This window comes from Cervus canadensis, chromosome 1 (genome assembly GCF_019320065.1).
Source record: "Cervus canadensis isolate Bull #8, Minnesota chromosome 1, ASM1932006v1, whole genome shotgun sequence".
NCBI lineage: Eukaryota > Metazoa > Chordata > Mammalia > Artiodactyla > Cervidae > Cervus > Cervus canadensis.
This window is the reverse complement of record NC_057386.1, coordinates 110,573,230-110,599,561: the sequence shown is the minus strand read 5'-3', so window position 1 is coordinate 110,599,561 and position 26,332 is coordinate 110,573,230. Positions and strand designations below refer to the sequence as shown.

The following is a 26,332-nucleotide window of genomic DNA, read 5'->3' as shown; positions in this document are numbered from 1 at the left end:
TAAGATGTATATCTTTTTTCAAATTTTCAAAAACATTTAAAAAGTACTTGTATTTAAAAAAAAAACCTAAGATAAATACATCTTCTGGAAGATAACTTGGAAATAACAAATCCACAGAATTTTAAAAATCCTTTTGCTCTTTCAAATTCACTTCTGGAAAACTATCCTAAAAAAATAATTAGGCATTAAAAAAAAAAGTATGTGTGATATGACACAAAAGTCATGATCTCCATATTTCTAATAAAAAATACATGTATTTATGCTAGTGGTCATAAAAAGCTGGATATGAAGTTAATGGTGGTTACCTCTAAAATAGGATATTTCCTGGAGTTTCAAAACATTCCAAATGAATTGGATCTCTTTGTAATATACAATTTTTTTTTTTTTAAGAATAATCAAGGCATAGGGGAAGGGGGTGCTGGGAAGCTTGGGCACTGCTTATGGGTTCAAAAGGAGGGTGAAACTGAGCCCGAGGGAAGAGAGGAGCACTGAGGGGCCCGCCCACCTGCCCACTGCCCACTCACCTGCAGGGCCTCCAGCTTCTCCTGCTGCTGGCGGATTTTCTGCGTCAGCTGCTTCTGCCGTTCCTCCTGCGTCTTCGGGTCCTTTCTCAGCGCCCCCAGGGGGAGCTTCTGCTTCTGCTCAGAGGCCTCGCACCTGTGGGGACGGAGCGCTAGAGAAGGCGCGGCAACCGGCTCCAGGCAGCGCAACGCCCTTCCTCCTCCGCCAGCCCGTGCTCTTTCTCATCAGAGCAACCTCAGACCTCCCAAATGCACAGGATTAATACTCACGCAGGACACGGTTCTGTTTCTATCTCCAGGCACTTAGTATGCACGGCAAGACAGAGATGTAGTAAGGATAGAGCAGTGACTTCAAGAAGCAGAGTGGAAGGGTGGAGAAAGCTCAGGGGGTGCGGGGGGATGCCCACAAACTCTTTGTTAGAAAAAGCGCTCACCGGTCCTGCTCAGGATCAGGGTTCATGGAGCAAACCCAAGTGTCAGGGTAATCCCTCTCCACAGAATTCAGCTGAAAGGGGAGTGTCCGCCACTTCAGACACAGATCTGTGACCAAAAAAACACCCCCAAGCGTCAGGCATGCCCACCAATAACGGTCAGGCTCCTCCCAGCCAGGCCCAAGGCAGAGATGCCCCTGACTGTCCGTGCAAAGATCCTCAGCCTGGCTCCACCTCTGCCTTCCTAACAGAACAGTCACTCTTACCAGGGACAGTGATTCCAGCAAGGATGGAAACTTTATTCATACACCCTCAGCGGCCCCAGCCCTCTCCCCCTTCCAGCAGGATCCTGGCTCAGTCATCACTCACACTTCTACCCATGTGGTATCAAACGGTTAGATGACCTCCTGCCTCGTTCAGGAGGGACACTGTACCTGGGCATGGTACAGTCCCAAGAGTGAGTTCCCAGGGCCCTCACCAGACAGACTGGTATACCCAGGGAGACAAAAGTCCCTGAATGTCGGTGCGGTCAGACCAGCACGGGACCACGATGGAAAGGAGCTGGGAAGAGGTGCTGCGTGACACCCAACTCACCACACTGGATGGTGGTTGGGATCTCCATGGATCGCCGCCGCTTGTAGCGCAGCTCACTGGATGGGGGCTGGTTCCAGTTGGCAGAGAGGTAGCCAAACTCATCCCAGAACTTGATGATTCCCCGCTGGGCTGGAAGGCAAACGCCCACGTGTCGCGTGAGGAGGCAGGCCCTCAGACAGGGAGGACGCCCGGCGGGCAGGGGGAGCGGGCGTTACCAATGGCGATGTCCTTCCAGTACTGCGCCAGGTGCTCGCCCATGGCCCGCAGCAGGTGCCGGTACTCCTTGGCGTCCGCGAAGTCCTGCTTGTTGTGCGTGGGCTCCAGGACCAGGTAGGGCACGTCGACGACCCCAACCACCCCACCACAGGCCCTGCAGGAGACGGAGGAAGACGCCGTGCTCAGCCACTGGCCAAAGCCCTCCCACCTCCTGTCCATGCTGAAGCCCTCCCTGGCAGCACTCACATGCCACCTTCCAGCTGTGGGCCCACTTTCTCATACATCTTGATCAGGCGGCTACAGTTGTAGATGAACATTCCATCCAGGTCCCGGTGTTCGATGTTGACCCCGAAAACAAAGTTCAGTTCCTTAGGTTCTTTAAGTGCTCTAAGAAGGTGAAAGATAAATTCAAGCAGATCAACCCCTTAACACACACCATAGTGCTTACGATTAAGCTGAAACTCGAGACACTTAGAAGTTTTGCCTTTGCATTCAATAGGCAACCTGTTAAGACTCAGTAAGGATACGCACTATGCAGTCACTCTTAGTTCCCCCTAATTAAAAGCAAATGACCCTGGCTTTTGGTATCAAACAGGAATGGATTTAAGAATGAAGCGGATTCTGTGAAGCTGCTGCAGATCTCTACAAAGATAGCTGTACTTTGGAATAAACACAAGGTAATCTGCAAACAGCAGAGAATCCACCCGCAATGTGGGAGACTCGGGTTCAATCCCTGGGCTGGGAAGATCCCCTGGAGAAGGGAATGGCAACCCACTCCAGTATTCTTGCCTGGAGAATTCCATGGACAGGAGCCTGGTAAGATACAGTTCATGGGATTGCAGAGTCAGACACAACTGAGCGACTAACACTTTCACTACAATCTGCATAAACACTCCACCAATGTGACAGTGATTAATTTTAGAGAGACAAAAATTCACAAGAACAATGAACACCTGAGAGAAGAAACATCTATCATGGGATGTTAACAAAATCATGGAAACTGAAAAGGAGATAGACAACCAGTGGATGGACTCACAGGACAGAAACTGGACACCTACGCCTGTGGTGAGGAGGTCAAGAAGCAAGCAGGAACTCACGCCCAGAGCCTGCAGAGGCTCCAGACGTGCAGGCAGACACAGAGACCATGTGATGAGCATGACAAATGCCCAGTTGAGATGAAAAGGAACAAACTCAACCTATAGCATTATTCTATATCTGTAACCAGGGATAAAAGTTAAGAGTCGGTATCACCAAGTGGGAGACCGGTTTATAAGGAAGTTTATAATTTATAAACATATAATTTTATATAATAAATATATAAATTTATATAATTTATAAAGAAGTTTACAACTGTATTTCTTACATGTTCTATATTTTATAAGTTGTCTATGATAAGCACTTTATCCATCCTTTCAATGAAAAGAAAAAGTAAAAAGGAAAGGAAGAGGGAAAGGACAGGGAAGGTGGGGAGAGAGCAGAGGCGAGAGAGGGAAGTGGGGAGGGAAGGTGAGACAGCGCCCATGAGGACAGGCTGGTGTTCCACTCAAGGTGCTGGTTCTGCCCGCCGAGTCCTGGCTCAGGAGGGAACTGAGCCAGGAACTCACCCTGGGAATCACAGCATTAAAGGCTTTCTCAAAGGAACCATGTGTGACAGAAGGCAACCTAGCAGGGTGGGGAGGGAGTCCTCGAGCTCTCTGTCAATCATCCACACAAAAGTACATGGTTATACAAGGCCTGCGGGCAGCCGGGCACTCACCGCTGCTTAGCCTCCTTGATCCGCTTCTTGACGTCGGCTTCCCTGCGCAGAGTAATGGCTGTGTTCTGGACCTGTCGCAACATCACCTAGAGACACACGCCAGCACCAGATAAGGAGAGGAAGGCCTCTGGGCCACAGCAGAGAATGTCACAACAGGCCTAAACTGCCTGTTTAGGCATCATGTGGATGCCAAGACCAGACCTGGAAATTTAGCTCCTTTCTGAAGAAGAGGGCCCTCACCAGGGACAAGTTCAAAAGCTGTGCTTCATGTGACCAGAATTGCTGACATTAAGGGAACAACCCCAAACAAAGCCACAGTCTACGGAGGTGCATATGGCAGAGGAGGGGCAGAGAACTGCTTCGACCACTACTACTGTGTGTGACCTGGGCAATCGACCCTCTTCCATTTCCTTCTATGAACTGAGGATACTGTAACAATGTCTTCATGTGGTGAGGTGCCATGAGTGTGTAACAGTGACTATAGAAACATCAACATATCCCATTTTACAGCTTTAGCGCAAGGGTTCGTGATTGGCAGGATATGGAGCCAGGTCAGCAACGCTGGAGTCTCACCCTGGAGTCCCGCGTGAGATCTCCGCCCAGGCGCACTTCCAACGTCCGAGCTTTGCTCTCTGCCTCCCGTGCCTTCTCTTCAGCTGAAACCCAGAAGAAGAAACCATGATAAGAACGCAAAAGATCAAAACTCTTAATCAATCCCCCCTTAGTGTGCAGTCCAGAAACATGGGAGTGCTGGAGTGCAGACTTGCTTGTAAAGTCAAGGAGGCTGCGAGGAAAACAGACATGTTTTTCCAACTCTACAAATAAATCAGACAAATAAAAAACTGCCTAAGGCAACAAAAATTAAACCCTCAGTAGGAGCTGGAAGTTACCAACGTCCTCAGCAAATCACTCTCTGCAAGCGGCCAAGAAGCTTTGCCAGCATGAGAGACCTTAAGATTTTTACCCTGGAGTCAAGAAAACCAATTTCATGAGTATCTGTGCCAGAGGCCAGTGTGGGATTCTTCGCTTTCGGCAGAGGAGCTGAGGAGTTAGTGCTGCTTTAGGTAAGTGCCCATAAATGCGTGAAGGAACAGCCTGGGGAGAAAAACTGCTGAGGCGACTGAACGTGGAGGGAGTGCAAGAGGAACCAGGGCAGAGGTTCAGGACAGCCCACCCTGGGTGCTGGATGGAGCTTCTGCCACAGGTCAGTCCCCAGACAACCCTGCCAACCCTCCTGCCCCGGGGTTCATTACCAATCCTCGCCACATGCTCAGCTTTCTTCACCTCCTGCTCTGCGCGGGTCTTGAACCGGCTTGATGTGTACTTGTACATCCTGGGGGAGAGGTGGGTAACCTCAGGGCCCGAGTACCAGGGACCCAGGGCAGCAAGTGTCCTGCCCGCCCCCACCATGAGTCCAAGCTGGGTTTCTTTTAGCAAAAACACTCAATTCCCGACTCCACTTGCCCTCTGCCTCCTGCTCCATCTCTGAAAAGCAGCCTCCCTGTACTCACTGAGATAGCCGCCTGTGCCCAGCTGAGCACCCTCCACCTCACAGAAGGCACATTCAGCGAGCCTCCCCAGCCACCGCCATCCCTCCCTGGGGATCCAACAAGTTTGTCCGCAGTAAATCGCAAGCAGTTTAGAGGCCCAAAGCCAGTCAACACCGTCCGCCGCTCAGCCACGACTCCAACGATGCCCCAAAGACTCGGTCAGGCCCCGTCCTAGGCCCGAGGAAACGGCAGGCCCGGGTGGGCAGGCCCCTACCTGGGCTTGTACAGGCAGCAGGAGAGCCTCTTGGTCTGCACCTTGTGCCCATGGATGAAGATCCGCATCCGGGGATCAATGTAGAGCACGGCAGCGTAGGCACGGAAGGAGCGGCGCTCTGGCTTGCTGGAGGTGCGGGAACAGAGCGTGTGTCTCCACCCCACTCCCAGTTCACTCCAGGCCCGGCTGGACGGCCTCTCCTTGGGTTCTCCACCTGTCCACTTCCCACCTCAGCTTCTCTTGCTGCTGAGGGGTGCTTTCCCTGTGTGGGCACGTGCCCACCACGTCCCCACGATAGACTCAGCAATTCCTCGCCCCTCTAGGCCTCTGTCTCTTCCTCAGTTAAGGAGTTGGAGCAAGGATCTGGATTAGCTCAGGACCCGCTGTCATCCTATTCATCCCTTCCGCCTTACGGCAGGAAGATGTGGCATTCTCAGCCTTACCAGCTCTAAAGCTGGGGAATTCAGGGCACACGCTCACCCCCTCGCCCTCAGGTCACCTCCCTCTTCCTCCCTCCCCAGTCACACTCACGTGCCCTCTGGGGAAGTCTCTGCCATCTGGATATCCCTTGGATTTGAGATTATGTCCAGCTCTGGCTCTCCATTATCCATGAGTTTGAGGTTGAAGATGATTACCAGCGTTCCTAGGAAACAGAAGTCCTCCTATGGTTCTGCCAGGCAACCCCAGCCAGCCCCACACCACTCGGGGCTCTGGAGCGCTCCAATGCTAGGGCTGCAAGTGCAAAGCTTCCTTACCGCTGTCCCCAGGAATCTTCATGAACTGAGTCATCACCTCCTCTTCATTGCGGAAGGGAGAATATTTGTAGATGAGTTCTGTCTCGATGGCAAACTTCTCCACGTTATCTGTGACAGGTTCCCGGTTTCGAGCGTTCCAAGTGGGCAATGGGACTATCACCTTTGGAGTAAGCACAGGTGCTTTGAAGGAAGCCCCAGAACAGCCTTCCCCCCAAATATGCATCCATCTTGTCCTTCCCCACAGCGGCTCCACACTGGCCCAGAGTCCCCAGCCAGGTAACAGAGGCTCTAGCTTCTGCCCCTTCCCAAGGCTCAGCCTCAGCTGCTAGGTCCTCTGGGTACACATGCTGGTTGATGGCCAGGGGGTCTCTGCATGAGCAGTTCCCTGCTTGGGATGTCCTTGGTCACTCCCCCAATTTGTTAATAATTCAACTCTTTTCCCTAAGCAAAACGTATTTCCAACTATCTAGTGAAACTCCAATACTTTGGTCACTTGATGTGAAGAACTGATTCATTTGAAAAGACCCTGATGGTGGGAAAGATTGAAGACAGGAGGAGAAGGGGATGACAGAGGATGAGATGGTTGGATGGCATCACCAACTCGATGGACATGTGTTTGAGTAAACTCCGGGAGTTGGTAATGGACAGGGAGGCCAGGCGTGCTGCAGTCCCTGGGGTCACAGAGAGTCGGACACGACTGAGTGACTGAACTGAAGTGAATCCGAAGGTACACACAGACATAACTTACAACTCAGCAATTCTACCCCAGTTATCTACCCTAGGAGAAATTCCTGTATATACTTACCGACATATGTGTAAGAAAAACACAAATAACTGCGGAATAGATAAGCTAAACTACAGTGTATTCATAGAACGGAATTCTGGACAGTGATAAAGATGAACCACCTACAGGTACTAGCATCAACAGGGATGGATCTCACAAACACAATGATACATGAAAGCAGCAGAATACAGAATCAAAAACCAACCCTAGGGAAGGAGGTTCGGGAGGAAGGGGACATGGGTGTACCTACAGCTGATTCTTGTTGATGTTATGACAGAAAACCACAAAATTCTATAAAGTAATTATCCTTCTATTAAAAAATTAAAAAAAAAAACCTCTACAGGATGGGTCCATTTATATAAAATTCACAACTAGGGAACTAAACTACTATTCAAGAATGCATACACAGGGGACAAAATTACAAAACAAGGAAACGATCATCACCAAAGCAGCTTCTTTGGAGATGAATAAGGAACACAGTGGGTGAGGGGCTCACAGGAACCGCCAGCCTTAGTCTGTGACAGTGGCTATGTGAGTACCTGCTTTATAACTATTCTCTCAAACACACACAGATTATTTTTATTGAAGTCTAGCTGATTTACAGTGTTAATTGCTGCCGCATAGCAAAGTGATTCAGTTACATATCAGTTACATATACCCAGATTTTAATATGCCCTTTTATATGTATGAGATTTAATCTTATATCTAGGTAATCTTCTAAAAAATCCTACCCTTGTCAATTATACCTCAATAAAGCCAGGGGGAAAAGTCCTCCTCATTCTTCAAAAACCCGACAGCAAACGCCACTTTTCCAGAGGCATCAATTGCACCTCCCGCAGCTGCCGGGAAGCCCTGTGGCCTGGGGTTCCCTCTCCAGAGCAAACCAGTTCAGGCACCCCAGCAGGGTCAAAACTGATGCCCACCCTGTGGAGAAGGGGACTCTGTGTCTTAACAAGCTCTGCGGTGATGAACTGCTAAGAGTTCTGAGGCACTTCACTGGTTTCTAAGAATGAACCCTGGGGCTAGTTTGGACACATTCCTACCCAGCTGAAAATGATCTTATTTTAAAATCTTGGCTGAGTTCACACTAGAATACAATCCAAAACAGTGACCTTCTAGCACCAAGTAAGGAAAAAATTTCAACCTAGCTTTTTCGCCAAGGGAATTGAGCTCCACTTGTGTTCTGCGAATCTGTGCCTCTCTCCACACCTCCCAGCCTTCTCGGCAACCCCAGGTGACAACCGCGTCACTTTAACCTGTGGGCACTTCAGCACACTTGGCATCACCTGCCATCGGGACACAGCTCCGCTCCTTTCGGCATCACCACTCTCTTGGTTTCCCCTGCACGCCAGGACCTCAGCCATCTACAACCCCTCCTCCTTCCCCTTCCCCCTCTCCAACTGACTGACCACCAAACCTGAGGCCCCAAGAGATGATGACCACTCCTATTTATCTCACCTCCTGCTGGAGTCCTGCCAAGCTACAGACAGCCACAGCCTCTCAACACCAGTACCCTGATCTTTCCAATCCAGCCACCAAATAGCCAAACTGATCTTTCCAAAGAGAATCTGACACTGTCACACCCCTGCTCAGATTCCCTTTAGTGGCTGCTTTTAATAAAGTCTCACTCACTTCCAAGGCCAGGGGGTCAAGTCCAACTTGCCCCTTCCTGTTCTCCAGAGGCTTCTACCATCTGCCAAGTCCGCTCCCACAGGCCCCACCCACTCTCAGGACCTGGACCACTTCTGCTGACATGTAGCCCCTCCTCCTGACACCCTCAGTCATTCAGGAAAAGACCCAAGGAGCCCAGCAGGGGCTGCATCCTCCAGCCCCTCATTCCGAAGAGAGCTCTCCTGCTGTGGCACTTGATTCACTGAAAAGGCAAACACACCCTTTGGCTCACCAAGTAAACGCACACAAGCTCATCTACTGCGATTTAGCCTCACACCTAAACAAGGCCAGTGCCCGTCTAAGCACAGTCAGCCAACACAGATGAGATCCACTCAACTCTGACCAAATCCACCTGCTTACACGACAGACATGTTCTCTGCAGACTCTCTCGGCCCCCTTTCTCAAGCTCTCAGCTCCATTTCTCACAGCAAAGGAGGTAAGAGTCCAGCCTGAGGCTGGACACAACAAGGCCTTCCATGATCCTCCCATGAGCGGGTCCGGACCTCACCAGACCAGCTCTGCAGATATCTGAGCCACCAGGCCCAGAATCAGCTGTGTAACTTACGTTTCAATACCAAAAGGTTTCAAAATCAGAATATTCTAAAGTCATTAGGCCTCCCTTCTAGCGTACCAGTAATCAGCTGGGGCTGAGTGTCAGCTGCCCCTCACCGGAGAACTTACACTGATCTCCCATGTCTTCACCTGCTTCACCTCCCGCCCAGGCCCTGCGGATAATCAGACCTGCAGCCTCTGATGCCAACGGTGAACAAAAAAGGCACTCAGGGCACAGGCCACAAAATCACCACCACTCGGGAAAGACAGCACTCTTCCTATTGTTATCACCCCCAGCGGTCTCCACCCGTAGTGGGGGAAGCCCCAAACACTCCCCCTGACGAAACAGCTCTCCAGAGGGATGCCCCCTGCCCTGCCCCACACCCCAGGACCAAACTCAAGCTGCAGACCTAGGAGAGATACAAATGCACGTTTTGGCTCCTGCCACGTGCAGCCTCATTCTTAGAACAACTGTTCTCTGAAGCTGTGAGATGATACCTGCCTTAACCCCTCAACCAATTCATCCAACCAACTGACTAATCCCCTCACCGGGGGTGTGGCTGCAATCCTGAAACCCCAACAAGCCCAGCATACAGTGACCTGCGAGAACAGCCTGGACAGAACCGGGAGACGTGGGACGGTGACTGGGAATGTGAGGAGAGGACCCACCTCATCAATGCCCTCCTCCTCATGAAAGGTGCGTGACAGGAAGAGGCAGGTCATGGTGTCTTCCTTCTTGGTGAAGAGGATGAAATCCTTCCCGATGCGCATCGAGCCCCTGAAAGGGAAGCAGATAAGGATTACTCTCCCAGGGAATCAAAAGCTCAACTGAAAAGAGCAAATCCCTGCTCTGGATGTGACGAAACTGCCTTTGAAGGTTCCCCTAAAGGCCTCCCTGGGACCCAGGGCTCCATGCTGAGCGCCGCGGCCCTGGCACCCCTTCCTCCCCGTGACACTCCTCCTCCTGCTCTTCATGGGCCCAGCTCTCCTTCTCACCTCCTCCACAAGGCCCCACCAGGCTGGGCTCTCTCCTCTCTCACCGCTGAGCACCATCCCCAGCCTATCGCTGTCCGTACTCTGGGTGCCTCCCAGCCACACAGGCTTCACTCCAGTAACACCTTCAACACATCGACTTCCACGCTGAGCATATCCAGCTCTCACCCCGTCCTTCCTTCGCTAACACAGACTCCCCCATCCGCTCATGTAAGGACAGCGCTGTCAGGGGAAGGGAACAGCCCACAATGCCTGTGCCCGCAAGTCCTCCGAAAACCAGGGTGACCTCAAGGCTCAGCCGAGTACAGGGCTAACGAGGCAAAGCATCACTGCTGAAGAGTTTCAAGGGGGCCTACCACTGACTCATGGCCTATGACCACAGCCACCCTGGGTCTTCAATTGTCTTGTTATGTCTACTCATTAAGCCACAGGTCCCTGCTGTAGGACACGAGTGGTTTCTGAGAAATATGCCTCGAGGCTGACTTCCAGAAGGCAGAAGTCTGAACGGAATCAACTGCTCCTTCCTCAACTTGGCAGAGTTAATCCTTCTGAGGAGCAAGCAAGGACACACCTTTCCCAACAATATGGAACAGAGCAAAAGCGTAAAACACCGGCGGAGGGGTGCCCACCAAACAACGGCCATGCAGTTCCTGTCCCCTGAGCAGCCTCTGTTACCTCATTAGTCCTCTCAGACCCCAGGGTGGTGATGGTGCTGGGAAGCCTTCTTACTCTCTGCTGTGTGCAAACACCAGCCGGGCCGGCATGCCAGGCACACAAGTGAACGCCATGACCCGTGTCCCCAGACATTCGGGAAAACTCCAGGACACTATCCAGAGACACCCTGGGGGCTGCCAAGTTCTGTTTCTCGTTCTCAGTTTTCCTAGGCGCTGGCAATGCTCCCTCCCCGAGACAATCTCATGGTCCTCCTCCCCTAGCCTCCCTGAAACCTACCGGGGGCAAAATGAGGCAAGTTAGCCTGCCTCCTGCCAAAGCCTGTCCATGCCCTAATTTGGCAAGACCTCCCTGTTGTGCCTCTTCCCTCTGTCTTTGATCCTGACCTTGGAGGGGAAATAAATAGCAACCACTCAAAGATGCCACTTCTCTGCCGACCTCTCTGCTTCTTAGCCCTCTTCTCACCACAAATCACTTCCTCCTGAAACTCTCAATTTCTAAATTCATCTCAAAATGAATTCAGTCTGAACACTAGATGGCCCCATCTCAATGGCTCCTCCCCAAAAGACGTTCTACTAAAATACACTGATGACAACACTCCCAACTTCTGTATGTTTTCCTTCCTGGTCTTCTAAGCACTTTCAGACTCACATTTCATCTACTCCTGAAACTTGTTCAGTAAGGAAGAATGTCAGGGATTAGAAACCCATATTCTACAGGAGAAAACAGACATTCAGAGAGGTAAAAGGACTTGTCTGAAGCCATAGAGCTGATGAAACCATATAGGAGGAGGCTGCCTACCATCCAGAAGGGAAGTCAGGGTTTCTTACATCTGAGACATCAGTGGTTGGAAACTTAGATCACCACACCAGAATCACCTAGGGAACACGTTGGGGTTGGGGGGAGATTCCCAGACCCTACCCCAGGTTCACCAAATCAAGCCCCAAATTTAGCATGGAAAGATCAAAGGAGGAGAGAGAAAATCAAAGTGAGAAACCAGGCCAGGGCACTCATGGCCCTAAACAACAGCGTGCAATTCTTAACCCACTCACATGTGTGATACCCAAGTTACAAAGGAGGAAGCTGAGCCTCAGAGAGGTAAGTGACTAATGTCAGATCCAAACCCTGGTTTGTCAGCAGCCCCGGCCCTGCCATCAGAAAGACGTGGTGCACACCTCAGTCCTACACATGGGCATTTTCATACCTTTGGGCAAGTCACTTCACCCCTATAAACCTTGCTTCTCTCATCTGAAGCTGAGAATCATGGTATCTACACCTCACAGGGCTAGGGTGAGGATTAAACTAAATCATCCAAGGGAAGTTTTTTAGCACCGTGTCCTGCACGTGCTAAGTGCCTGACACTAAGAGACGAGTGGGAAGTCCAGACATTAGGTCTGTTCTGTCGTGGGAGGCATCGTCTCTCTTCCACACAAGCCCAAGCCTGCTGCACAGATGCACAACCGATGCTGCTGCCCAGCCAAACACACCCTCAAAGAACACAACACGTTTCCACAGCAAGACCAGAAACATGACTCAGAACTCCATCTGTACAAACTCTAATCCCAATAAATCTTATTCCATCCAAAGGTATGTACAGCTGGAAGTGAGCATTTCAGAAATAGAAACCTTTCTCTTGGGGCTTCGCTCAAAACCAGAACACCACATTCCACATGCCAAACAAGTGGGAACCAAGGGGCTGAGAAAGAAGTCCCAAGGGATGTGAAGACATTAGGTAAGTCCCTGCTACAGGGCCTGGCAGGACATGTGGGCAGCAATCATGTCCTCTGCGTGGGGGAGGCTTTGGGTCTCTCTCTCACCCTGGATCCCCAGCGCCTGGCACAAAGCGTGGCAGGTGCTCTGGGAACAATGCTACACCAGGGGGCAGACCCTCACCACCTCAGATGCATCCCAAGCACACAAAACGACCACTAGCGTCCTCAATCACAGGCACAAACAAGAATTTTCAACCAGAGGAGAGGCACCATTCCAGAACACAGTGCTAAGAGAAACCTACAGATTCTCCTACCGCAACGGTTCTAGACACTCACACTCTCTCATCTGTGGTGTAAACCAGACCCAAAGTTAATTTAATTCACGTTTCTGGCCGTCAGTTGCTAAGTCCCTAACCACCACCCCTTCCTGACTGTCCTCCTGTTCCAGGATTAAGGTGATGGAATGACAAGGAGAGCATCGCTTGATTTTGTTGAGTCCTGTGATGGGCTTCTGGTATACTTACGACTTTAACCCGTTCCCGTACTGCCCAATCTGGGTGGACTCAGGCGTTCGCTTGGCTGACTTCCCAAACTGGATCACGCTGGCAGCATCACCTGGAGTGGCAGGCGAGAGAGAAAGGAGAAAGTGTGCTTTTCTTTCCCAGGCTCTCAAAAATCAAAGGTCTGAGCCTCATTTAATCCAAGTGGGGCTATCTGTCTACTGAAAACCTCTGCCAGGAAATTCACAACCAGGAGGCACATGGAGGAAACCTGACTGGCCTGTCAGTACCACCATCCCAAAGTCCTAGTTCTGTTACCAGGACGCGGTAACCAGGCTGGGGCAGGCCACCACAGTTCCAGCTCCAGGATGTTACGCAAGCCAGTGTCAACAGACAGGTAGCCTGACGAACTTAAGGCCGCCATTCAGATCCTATCTCCCACATTAGGACAAGACCTGGCAAATCCGTGAGTGGAATTAGCCTGAGATGTTGCAAGAGACTGCCCTCGCCCTTCTAGTCACAAGAGTGAGGCAACAGAAAATCAAGTTAACACAATAAGCATTTTATAAAAACGCTTAGTTACATCCTCCCCTAAAGAAGCAATCAGCCCATCACTTACTTGGATCCATTCCCGCTCCATCATCCAAAAAACAAAGCATAAATCCTCCTCGAAGGTCCTCTCGCCTTTCTATAAAAGAAGGAGCTGCCATTACTGGGCAGTTACCCACCAGAGGGCAGTGACTTGGGTATGACTGGAAGGTGGATCACTGTGAAGCTGGGTCCAAAAAGGTCTTCTCTTCTAGCAATCCCAGCAGGCGAGAGAGAAACAGGAAGGTCTGCTCTTCCTTCCTTCTCAAAAATCAAAGGTCTGAGCCTCATTCAATCCAAGATCCCCACCCCAGGAGTGAGACCAAATGGAGTGCAGTGAGAGCTGCCTGGTTTCCTTCCCACTGCAACTGCTCAAAGGTCCTGGAAGGAGGTCACTGGACCGTAAGATACAGCGCAGCTGTGGCCAGGTGTCCTGGCTGACAGGAAGGAAACCCCACAGACTAAGGCCACCATTCCAAGGGAAAAAAGAAACCCCCTGCAGCAGCCACCGCTATAGCAGCAAGTGGTCACTCAGAGCAGTCTGGATCCAAGCACACCATGAAGGCCATAGGACAGTCTCCCAAACAGGGAAAGGCTTGCTAAACCAGAGTTTCCAAGGTGCCTTTCGACTCCAATGATGAGGTTGAGATGGGCAGAGGAGGAATAGCACAGGTCTTGGAATCAGGAGACCATGTGTACTAAAAGGAGGAAGGTCAGTTTATGGTGCTACAGGGATAAGTCCGCAGCGGCTTTGGAGTCTAGTTCCTAACTGAGGACATTTCTGTCTCCACCAAGCTACAGGTTGCCAACTTTATACACCTACCTAAGCAAGGGAATCTTAGTCTAAAACGCTCTCTGTCCTCCCCTCCGGCTAAAGATTCAACTAAATTATAATTGCCCCTTAAATGGGTTAATGTAATTTAAAATGCTATTTCAAAAGTACAATAAGCCACAGAGATTTTCAAGTATCACTTGCTGTTCAGGAAGATGAACTTTCAGTTCAGTTCAGTTCAGTCACTCAAGTCGTGTCTGACTCTTTGTGACCCCATGGACTGCAGCACGCCAGGCTTCCCTGTCCATCACCAACTCCTGGAGCTTGCTCAAACTCATGTCCATCAAGTCAGTGATGCCATCCAACTATCTCATCCTCTGTCGTCCCATTCTCCTCCCGCTTTCAATCTTTCCCAGCATCAGGGTCTTTTCAAATGATCCAGTTCTTCACATTAGGTGGCCAAAGTATTGGAGTTTCAGTTTTAGCATCCAGTCCTTCCAATGAATAATCAGGACTGACTTTCTTTAGGATTGACTGGTTTGATCTTGCAGTCCAGGGAACTCTCAAGAGTCTTCTCCAACACCACAGTTCAAAAGCATCAATTCTTCAGCACTCAGCTCTCTTTCTAATCTAGCTCTCACATCCATACATGACTACTGGAGAAACCATAGCTTTGACTAGACTAGCTTTGACTTTGTTGGCAAAGTAATGTCTGCTTTTTAATATGCTGTCTAGGTTGGTCATAGCTTTTCTTCCGAGGAGCAAGCGTCTTTTAATTTCATGGCTGAACTTTGCTGAAATATTAACAAATGCTTCTTGACAGTTCAAGCATAAGGACCTTCCTGGAAGCCCGATTGGTAGATAAGAAAATTTCTGCTTGCGACAGAGCCTTTTATCAATCTGGAGAATCCAAATGAGATCTAGTAAGCAGAAGCAAGTGCAGAAAAGGGACAAAAATCTTCAAAGTTTCCTTCTGGAGGAAGCAAAGTGTCAGATGGAGACTCAACTTGGTCAGGGACAGAGCATGGCACAGGAAGTGTTCTAAATGTAGCCAAGAGCCATTTGCTGGATGATTTAGCCTAAGATGCACATGAAGACTCTGATTTGGGATCTAGAAAGTGGTTCAAGCCAAGTGCATCTGAAAAATCTCCAAGAATTACTGGTATTTCTTGAACACTACCTAGGAAGTTGCTTCCAGGCCCTTGCGTTTGGTAGGACTCACAGGCTGTTTTAACACACAGTCATCACTTAATACTGGGTCTGAGATCCCTTTCCTGCTCAAGGACTTCATTTTAAATCTTTTTCATACGGTGTAACAGACACACCTAGGAGGGTCCTCCTAGCCCTATAAATGACCCACAGCCTGTAAGCGCCTAGCAGTGTTCAGGGCCATGGTCATGTGCAGCACTGCCTCGGGGCCAAGACAGATTAGCTGACATAGCAGTAAGTCCTTCAAATTCGTAAAAAAAAACACAAAAAACAGGCAGTATGGCATCTTCACAATCACTCATTTATCTGATGTGCCTGCCTCTGTAATGAAAATAATAGCCAAGAACAACGCCACTATGACCACTGCCTTCAGGGAGCTTCCAGTCCAGTGGACACGACTCCCTGCAGCACATAGTTGAGGAGGAGGGTTTGAGCAGAAGGCTGAGAAGAGTGTCAGCTTGAGCAAATGCAGTGTGCATTAAGAATCACCTGAAGAGCTTGTTACAGGAGATTCTGGGCTCCAGCCTGGAGGGTCTGAGGTCTCCATCTGCATTTCTAAACTGCTCCCAGGTGATGCCAATACTGTCCAGTACTGGACCACTCTTTGTAAAGCACAGAGCTAGAGTTAGCAAGAACTAGAGGCTCCCCTGCCTACAACAAAACCCCCAGACATTCCAGCAGTTAGGAGACGCATTCCTCACACCTTCTACTCACTTTAATCAATCAACTGAATGACATCCGAGGAAAAGATTTTATGAAACTGGTGGAGTTCTGGACAGAGGAGGGGGTCTGGGCAGCTGGGGACTGTCTGCGCCCCCTCTTCGCATACATCCTGGAGGAGGACAGAGCCAGACTGCCTTCTCTGCAGCTGTGCCTCAGGCCCTGGTGGCAGCTTAGGACGATCAGAACCAGTGTGGTAGGCTGCCCATCTAAGCTTCCCCTACATGACCAAGTCTGGCTTCTCCCCATTACTGCAACATTCCTCCATCCAACTCCCACTGGGGAGAACAGGAAAAAGAAAGAAGCTGGAGGAGACGTGAAATGGAGCTTTAAGTCAACCATCAGAGGTGACAAGATAACGCTGTCCTCAGCAGAGGCTGTAACAGAACGACCGTCAAGTTCTTCATTGTACTCTGCAATCTGTTTGAACAGTATTCATTTCAGCTGCATTTGCTCTAAGTTTCCGTTTACTAACCACTGACCTGGCATCACAAAAGGAATCTTTCTTTGAGGCACAGCAGTCCCTATGGAAGGAAGTCCAGAAAGTCAATAAAAACACAGTCTGACAGGCATGTTCTAGTCTGGCCCCATCTAATAGGAATGCGTTGGGTACCGGAGTCTGGTTTGTTTCTCACCCTTCTTTAAGCTATAACGTGAATTTGCGGCAAATTCAAACTACATTTGATATTTGGGAATATTTCTAAGTTCAGGATCAAGCTATTTTCAGAAAAGATAGGAAAATACTTTCCCTGATATATTAACAACAAAAACTTTATAGTACATTATTAATTCTATTATCCTCCATACAGTTTCTGTCCTTTATGGACTAAACTAAAGAGCCTATTGATGAATGTGAAAGAGCAGAGTGAAAAAGCTGGCTTAAAACTCAGCATTAAAAAAAGAAATGAAGATCATGGCATGCGGTCCTGTCACTTCATGGCAAATAGACGGAGAAACAATGGAAACAGTGACAGACTTTACTTTCTTGGGCTCCAAAATCACTGCAGATGGTGACTGCAGCCATGAAATTAAAAGATGCTTGCTCTTTGTAAGAAAAACTATGACAAACCTAGAAAGCATATTAAAAAGCAGAGACATTACTTTACCGACATAGGTCCGTAGAGTGAAAGCTATGGTTTTCCCAGTAGTCAATACATGGATTTGAGAGTTGGACCATAAAGAAGGCTGAGCGCCAAAACAACTGATGCTTTTGAACTGTGGTGTTGGAGAAGACTCTTGAGAGTTCCCTGGACTGCAAGGAGATCAAACCAGTCCATCCTACAGGAAATCAGTCCTGAATATTCACTGGAAGGACTGGATGCTGAAACGGAAGCTCCAATACTTTGGTCATTTGATGCGAAGAACTGACCCCTTAGAAAAGACCCTGATGCTAGGAAAGATTGAAGGCAAGAGGAGAAGGGGACGACAGAGGATGAGATGATGGGATGGCATCAGCAACTCGATGCACATGAGTTTGAACAAGCTCCGGGAGTTGGTGATGGACAGGGAGGCTTGGCGTGCTGCAGTCCATGGGGTCACAAAGAGTCACACACAACTGAGAAACTGAACAACAACAAATTCTATTATCCTACTTGTAAAATGAGGTAGGTTTGATTTCTCCTATTGAATGTGGTAATGTAACACTGAGGTAGAAAGGTGTGAAGTTGGGGCACCTCAGTCAACATGCCCAATCTCAAGGTACCTCGGGTAAATTAAGTCTTTCCGCAAAACGCCGGAGTGCTTGGTGCTCCCGTCATACCATTTAATCCTTAACTACCCTGACAGTTCCCTCAAGATCAAGTTATTGTTCCCCAGTCATCTGTGGAGTGCTAACCGTCTCCGATTAACAACTAAATTCTCTAAGGGCAATTTAGCAAAGGCCCCACCTCATCCTCTCTGGACTCCTCCCACAGTCCTCCCAAAGCACAACAGTTAACACTGAGCACAAAAGAAAACTACACTGGGCCATTTTCATTTAAATTGAAATCCAGCTGCTCTGTTGCATTCCAAGTGAAAGCACTAAATTTCTTTGCTGAAATTCACCCACCAAAAGTGGTAAACGACTTAAAGACTGAACTGAAAGGTGAAAGGCGGTAAACAGGAGCAGAGATGATCTCTTTTAAAAAGCTTCTTCCATGAATTCCCTGGCTGTCCAGTGGCTAGGATTCCTCGCTCTCACGCTGGGACCTTAGGTTCAATCCCTGGTCAGGGAACTAAAATCCCATAAGCTGCACAGCCAAAAAAAAAAAAGCTTCTTCCAAAATAGGATGATTTTTTCCCTTCCACATCACTTGGAGTGGAGGCCTATTCTCTGCTTTGCCATCTGTGTGATGATTTAAACAGCTTCAACTTCTTCCAGAGGTGGTGGTTCCTGCTCCTCACTGAAGCACTCTGGGGTGGAAGACCTACTGTGGTGCAGGAATGATACCTCCATCTGGCCTAATGGTTATTAAAACCACCGTCTAACTTTCTTATGCTATGACCCATTCTCCTGTTATTCTCTTCTAAAAATAAACGAGCCTTATTTTCACCACTTTGGCAGAGCCTTTTGAACAGGAGGTTTTTAGAACTTAAGCAGGATAGCTGATTTTTAACTGTTCTGAGTATTTTCTTTGCTCCAAAGTGTATGAGGCAGAAGGAAATCGTATCTGCGAATATTCTTTACAATTATATGACACTGGAAGTTCTAAGAATTACTTTCTATTGAGTGCTTATTCCCATTGATCAAAACGGGTCTGTAAAGAGAAAGAGGGATTATTTGATAACCATATATTCCCATAAAAACTAAAGTTTCTCAAAAGTGAGGCAATGCCAGCCAAATTGGATTTAAAAGCAATCTTTCTCTGTTACACTTCCAAATTTTTAGCACTCAAATGACAAAAAAATCTGCTGGTACAAACACTGAACAGGCAGAAAGCAAGCTGTTTATTAAAAGTGGGGTAGGGCAACGACAATGACTAAGATTTCTGTCACTGCTGTACACACTCCGTAACAAAGGACCTTACGGCCAAAGAGCAGAGCCAATCAGGCAAAGATACTGGACGTTGTCAATATTTTTAAATTCTAAGCAAAGCAGCCCTATTTCCTACCTGACTCCTCGGCCTGAGAACATCTCTGCAAACCTCAGTGCCAATCCAGTTACACGGCTGTTTTGTACAACTGACACCAGCAGCTCCTCAAGCTGGGATTGTCCTCACCAAGACTGCAGGGGCGTAAGATGGCCTTCAACAAGATCATTCTTTGGCTGCAGGAACCACAAACCCCATAAACCTGGCCACCTGCTAACTCCAATCAGGAAAATCAGTGGTACTTGGTCATTTCACTCCACATCAACCCAATTAATCTCCTAGTGGCTTTCTTTAAATAGATCCATAGATCTGGAAAAGCTCTATACAGTCAGCAAAAACAAGACAAGGAGCTGACTATGGTTCAGGTCATGATCTCCTTATTGCCAAATTCAGACTTAAAATTGAAGAAAGCAGGGAAAACCACTAGACCACTCAGGTATGACCTAAATCAAATCCCTTACAATTACACAGTGAGAAATAGACTCAAGGGACTAGATCTGATAGACAGAGTGCCTCAAGAACTATGGATGGAGGTTTGTGACACCGTACACAAGGCAGGGATCAAGGCCATCCCCAAGAAACAGAAATGCAAAAAGGCAAAATGGCTGTCTGAGGAGGCCTTACAAATAGCTATGAAAAGAAGAGAAGCAAAAAGGAAAGAACTACCCATTTGAACGCAGAGTTCGAAAGAATAGTGAGGAGAGATAAGAAAGCCTCCTCAGTGATCCACGCAAAGAAATAGAGAAGAACAGTAGAATGGGAAAGACTAGAGATCTCTTCAAGAAAATTAGAGATACCAAGGGTTCATTTCATCCAAAAATGGGCACAATAAAGGACAGAAATGGTATGGACCTAACAGAAGCAGAAGATATTAAGAAGAGGTGGCAAGAATACACAGAAAAACTATACAAAAAAGATCTTCACAACCCAGATAATCCCGATGGTGTGATCACTCACCTGGAACCAGACATCCTAGAATGTGAAGTCAAGAGGGCCTTAGAAAGTATCACTACGAACAAAACTAGTGGAGGTGATGGAATTCCAGTTGAGCTATTTCAAATCCTAAAAGATGATGCTGTGAAAGTGCTGCACTCAATATGACAGCAAATTTGGAAAACTCAGCAGTGGCCACAGGACTGGAAAAGGTCAGTTTTCATTCCAATCCCAAAGAAAGGCAATGCCAAAGAATGCTCAAACTACCACACAACTGTACTCATCTCACACGCAAGCGAAGTAAAGTTCAAAATTCTCCAAGCAAGGCTTCAACAGTACGTGAACTGTGAACTTCCAGATGTTCAAGCTGCATTTAGAAAAGGCAGAGGAACCAGAGATCAAATTGCCAACATCCGCTGGATCATAGAAAAAGCAAGAGATTTCCAGAAAAACACTTCTACTTTATTGACTATGCCAAAGGCTTTAACTATGTGGATCACAACAAACTGGAAAATTCTACAAGAGATGGGAATACCAGACCACCTGAACTGCCTCCTGAGAAATCTGTATGCAGGTCAAGAAATAAGAGTTAGAACTGGACATGGAACAACAGACTGGTTCCAAATAGGAAAAGGAGTACGTCATGGCTGTATACTGTCACCCTGCTTATTTAACTTATATGCAGCGTACGTCATGAGAAACGCTGGGCTGGATGAAGAAGCACAAGCTGGAATCAAGACTGCCGGGAGAAATATCAATAACATCAGATATGCAGATGACACCACCTTCATGGCAGAAAGCAAAGACGAACTAAAGAGCCTCTTGATGAAAGTGAAAGAGGAGAGTGAAAAAGTTGGCTTAAAACTCAACATTCAGAAGACTAAGATCATGGATGGCATCTGGTCCCATCACTTCATGGCAAATAGATGGGGAATCAGTGGAAACAGTGACAGACTTTATTTTCTTGGGATCCAAAATCACTGCAGATGGGTGACTGCAGCCATGAAATTAAAAGACGCTTGCTCCTTAGAAGAAAAGTTACAACCAACCTAGACAGCATATTAAAAAGCAGAGACATTACTTTACCAACAAAGGTCCATCTAGTCAAAGCTATGGTTTTTCCAGTGGTCATGTATGGATGTGAGAGCTGGACTATAAAGGAAGCTGAGCGCCGAAGAACTGATGCTTTTGAACTGTTGGAGAAGACTCTTGAGAGTCCCTTGGACTGCAAAGAGATCCACCAGTCTATCCTAAAGGAAATCAGTCCGGAATATTCATTGGAAGGACTGATGCCAAAGGTGAAACTCCAATACTTTGGCCACCTGATGTGAAGAACTGACTCTCATTTGAAAAGACCCTGATGCTGGGAAAGATTGAAGGCGGGAGGAGAAGGGGGCAACAGAGGATGAGATGGCTGGATGCCATCACCAACTCAATGGACATGAGTTTGAGTCAACTCCAGGAGTTGGTGACGGACAGGGAGGCCTGGCGTGCTACAGTCCATGGGGTCGCAAAGTCAGACACAACTGAGCGACTGAACTGAACTGACTGATAGATCTCGGCACCTCGTGGTAGTTCCCTTAATACCAATATTATTGATTTCTATTACACACCTGATCAGGGCTACCCTGTCCTGCCTAATACCTGGAGTAATCAGGCTGTCTACCCAGACTCCAGAAACCAGTTATCTCCCACTCATGTATTTTCAGGCACAACAGTGAATGCTTCTGGGAACAGGGCACGAGAAGAAGACTGGTATCTGTCTTACCTGCATAAATATCAATTCTCGTGGCATCAGCATCTCTGCAAAGTTGGGAAAAAAATCAATATTCAAATGAGAATATGAAGTATAACCATTAAGATGCACAGTATTGAGTGGGATACATACTATTTTGAATCTATTTTCAGGAAATCATAAAAGAAATTCTATATACATTAAAGATATACTTTTACATTTGGTAACACACTTTTCCTTATATGTCTGTGAAACACCTCTGGAGCTCCAAATTATTTAAAACAATCACCAGATACATAGGGTCTGAATACACTTTTTTTAAATAAAAATTTCACAGTGAAAACAGCTAGAGGATAAATAAGAACATTCCTTTACACACTAAATGACTCCAATCACTCGTTTGAGTGCAATCATAAACAATGTTCCAATATCTCATCCATTGTTCCTTTTCACCAAGATTTGAGAAAAAAAGGAAAACAATACTCTGCCACATAAGCCTAAGTAAATCAGGTCTTACGGTATACACACTACAGTCAGTACACTGACTCATGAGCCCATAATCTTATCCTCCCTAAACCTGAAAGGAAGTTTGGGGGCACCCCATCAGGCTCCAGTCATCAGCTGAAATAAAAGCTCAGTCATCAGTGAAGTCTTCCATAAAGGCTTGAAAGTAATCTAGCCCAATTTTGCCAACTGCAGGCAAAGAAAATGAGGCGCTGAGTTTCACTGCTTTTAAATACAAAATAATTTACTCAAATCCATACAACTCCACAGGTACTTACTCCCAAAAACATAAAAACATTTTCAAAAACAGAAGAGATCGGCAAAGTATGTGCATGAGCAGGAACATACACTCCAAGGCAATCTCCAGTTCACCATATAATATATAAAAAAGCAGCCTACCAAAACACACTGTAGTATCACTGAACAAGTGGCAAACTGAAACACTGTTCCATTGAGCTACAACATTTTTAAATTCAATATAAAAATTATGAGTCAACCAGGTTTGAAACGATTGAAAAACACTGAAAATGCGACTTTTCCGGTTAAACAAGTTGTTAACTAGCACACTTCCATGCGCAGTCCAGTAAATAGTAACAATAAAACTATAACGGTATAGATCTACAGTATAGACATAGACAAAATTACCATTATGTCATTAGCTGGAGATCTGTTTACAAAGTGCTTTTGTCAACTCTTATCTTCTTCCCTTAGTCATATTGGTCAATAAACACCATGTCTGAATTTCATGTCTGCATTCAGAAATCTGTGATATAATTATAGGCAGACTTTTGATTTGGGACTTCACTATCCCTGAACCTATCCAAACTTCTTTTCAGTCTTGCACAGTAACATTTACAGGCTTCTGTCACTAAGAACTCAGTATAACACTGTGCTGAAGAATGATTTCTTCCAAGCACAGTTGCTAACAATGGAAGATGCTTTGATCAACTAGCCTCATCTGACAATAAAATAGACTCACTCCTTAGTATCCGCAGGAGACTGGTTTTAAGATCACCAAGGACAAAAAAATTTCCAGATGCTCAACTGCCTTCTATAAAATCATGTAGTACTTGCATATAATCTGTGCACATCCTCCTGTTTACTCCAAATCATCTCTAAGTTACTTATGATAACTAACACAATGTAAATGCTATGTAAATAGTTGCAAGCAAGCAGCAAACTTGAGTTTTGCCTTTGGAACCTTCTGGAACTTTTCCAACACTTTCGATCTGTGGTTCCTTGAATCCACAGATGCAGACCTGCAGATACAGAGGGCTGACTATATATTTTGGGAAGACACAGAACTCTGAAATAATTTTAAAGACATTAGATGGTTTACTATCCTGGTAGCACAAATTAAAAGAGTTTGTCCTAATAATTAGATCCTTAAGTTTTTAATCTTAATTCCCTGTGTTTTGCAACAATTATCTTGTTCTAATACACATGGAAGGTAGCTTTAGAGTTCGTAAGTTCACTATTTTTAGTCTGGAACAAAGAAATAAATGGATTAAATTATCAACAAATGTGCTATTTAAAATACTTTTTGGGTAAGATGCCTCCTAGAAGTGAGTCATATATGCAAAAGAACTGCCTTCCTCCCAAGTCTTCAGAGATCAGAGATCACAAAAACCCAAAAAGTTTTCAAGCACAGATTGCACACCTGAGGACTACATACCTTGCATTATCAACTAGTTCAGCAAGAGCACCAAACAAGAATTCATGAGTGGTTCTGAAATGATAAATATTAAGAATCAGCAAAAGAATTATCAATTAAGCTACAGTTCCTAATAAAATATCAAGGTTATAAAATATTTAAAAGGTTTTTTTTTTGGGAAAAACCTAAAATTGCTACTTGCATCATCAAATTACACTATTCAAGTTTTAAACTTCTCCACAATTCAAGTCTTCCTAGAGTTCTACTGCTCTAGCTCTACTGCTAAAGCAATGTTTTTCACTATTCATATTCTACCTAGAAAAACATCTATATTTTATTTATCATTGCCTCTACCAGCTGTCAGTTTCTGCCTATCTCTAAGAATGCTCAATGGAGAAATCATTACCATTTAGCTTTACCAATACCTTTGTGATGATTAACTGGTGAAAAACCATTCAGTATTGTGCAATTTATATGCAAAAATACTCCACTTGAAAGTGGGGAGAAAGGAAAAAATAATTCAGTTTTTGATGCTCCCTGATTTTGGTAAGCATGCCTTCCTCTGCTTACACCTCCTTTCATTGGTGCTGTTTCCACAATAGTCCTCATTAGATGTGAGAGTAGATACATCAACCTAGAACCACCTAGAATTTTTTTTTTTTTCCTGGCCCTGTGGTGCAACATATGGATCTTAATTCCCTGACCAGGGATCAAACCCAGGCCCTCTGCAATGGAAGAGCAGTCTTAACCACTGGACTGCCAGGGAAATAATGAAACTCTGACTTTTGTAAGCATTAACTCACATAATATATTACTATCACAATGTAAAAAAAAATATTAAAAAAAAACATATTATTCCAATTAATTTTTTTGTATACAAAGTTTCAGTCCATAAAGTGAAAATTTCTATATCTATTTAGAATATACCAATATTAAAATAGCCAGCATCTAGGATCTGTGAGTACTTACTGTATTGTTCAAAACAAATTGTAAAACAGTTGTTTATAAAATAAACCCAAAACTCAACTGTCCAGGAACAGTTTTTCCCTCAAATAAATCTCCACATTTTTATAAATGCAATTTTTTAAATTAAAACTACTAGTCCTTGGAATTTTAGGAAGAACTTTTTTCCATGAGAACAGTGAATATATGTATCTGTTGCTGATCCAAATGAAGTACCATGCTGTAACAAAAAGTAGAAATTTAATCTCCAATTTCCCTGAAAAGAGCTCAAATTCCTCTAAATCTAATTCTTATTTCACATGAAATAAAAAAATTTTCACAAGGAAAAAAACCTGAATAAAGCATCCATATCTTTAGTTATTTAAAAAATTTTGTCTCCAAAATTATCACCCTAAACTCTTCAAACTATCTACTGAAGAAATAAAAACTTTTCTATTACGCCACGTATTAAATTGGGAGAAAAGCTGGAAAATTAAATAAACTGATTTACTGAAAGTAATACAAGTTAAAAGTAAAACTAGTATTTGCTCTAAAGCTTTCAACCAATCATTTTCCTGTCTGACTTTGTCGTGACTAAGTAACTTATGAAGTAAATTAGTTTTCTATACTCTACGTTTTAAAAAAATTTTGAAGGTTAAAATGGAAAATAACAAATTCCACTGCAATACTTCTCATTTCCTTGAATTCAAGGAATCTCAGAAATACAATTCCTAGGGTAGGGGTGGGGGACACAAGAATACAATCTTAGACTATAATTTGTGTGTAGAAATAAAGGAAGAATGAAGTATCTGGCCTATGGTAGTGACCGTGGTGAATATGAATAATCTGGAAAACTAATTCTGATACCTCTGCCATCCAGGCAAAGAAATTAAAAAAACAGAAATGGCAATGGCTTCTCACAAAATATATTTTTTGTCGCTTCACATGAAAATTAAAGACACTCAGAATTCAATAACATCTCAAAAAAGCAAAGGACAAAGCACTTCTGGCTAAGTTTTCACTGTTTTCTACACAGTTGTTAGAAAACTGCTTTGTATATTTAGAATCTAAAAACATTCCAAATGTCTTCGTTGTTCCAGACGGTATCAATGCTGTTTCACAAAACGTATTTCAGGTAAGTTAACATATCTTTAAATGTAGCTAAGGGGTGCTTTTGTGACGTGCACTGACACATCACAAAAGGGGCCTTTTGCGACAACTGTTGGTGAGGTCAGAGACGACACTCAGAATCTTCTCCAAACCTCCAACTGATCCTATTAATAAAT

At 45.9% G+C, this 26,332-nt stretch overlaps 1 protein-coding gene across 18 annotated transcripts in view; it reads right to left on the bottom strand.

Annotated features, from left to right (window-relative positions):
• The window catches only part of MORC2 (MORC family CW-type zinc finger 2), a 39,720-nt gene that overhangs the window by 7,977 nt on the left and 5,411 nt on the right, over window positions 1–26,332 (bottom strand). For 17 of the 18 annotated variants that reach the window (XM_043436267.1, XM_043436300.1, XM_043436332.1 and 14 more), the window contains 16 exons: window positions 24,126–24,179; window positions 21,980–22,014; window positions 13,541–13,609; window positions 12,946–13,036; window positions 9,714–9,822; window positions 6,038–6,197; window positions 5,814–5,925; window positions 5,283–5,408; window positions 4,772–4,851; window positions 4,092–4,174; window positions 3,519–3,604; window positions 2,009–2,149; window positions 1,762–1,916; window positions 1,547–1,675; window positions 956–1,061; window positions 525–657 (listed from right to left, as the gene is read on the bottom strand). In XM_043436267.1, coding sequence (XP_043292202.1) covers window positions 525–657; window positions 956–1,061; window positions 1,547–1,675; window positions 1,762–1,916; window positions 2,009–2,149; window positions 3,519–3,604; window positions 4,092–4,174; window positions 4,772–4,851; window positions 5,283–5,408; window positions 5,814–5,925; window positions 6,038–6,197; window positions 9,714–9,822; window positions 12,946–13,036; window positions 13,541–13,609; window positions 21,980–22,014; window positions 24,126–24,179 — 1,669 coding nt within the window. The remainder of the gene's footprint in view (window positions 1–524; window positions 658–955; window positions 1,062–1,546; window positions 1,676–1,761; window positions 1,917–2,008; window positions 2,150–3,518; window positions 3,605–4,091; window positions 4,175–4,771; window positions 4,852–5,282; window positions 5,409–5,813; window positions 5,926–6,037; window positions 6,198–9,713; window positions 9,823–12,945; window positions 13,037–13,540; window positions 13,610–21,979; window positions 22,015–24,125; window positions 24,180–26,332) is intronic. The other variant, XM_043436283.1, reaches the window with a different exon arrangement.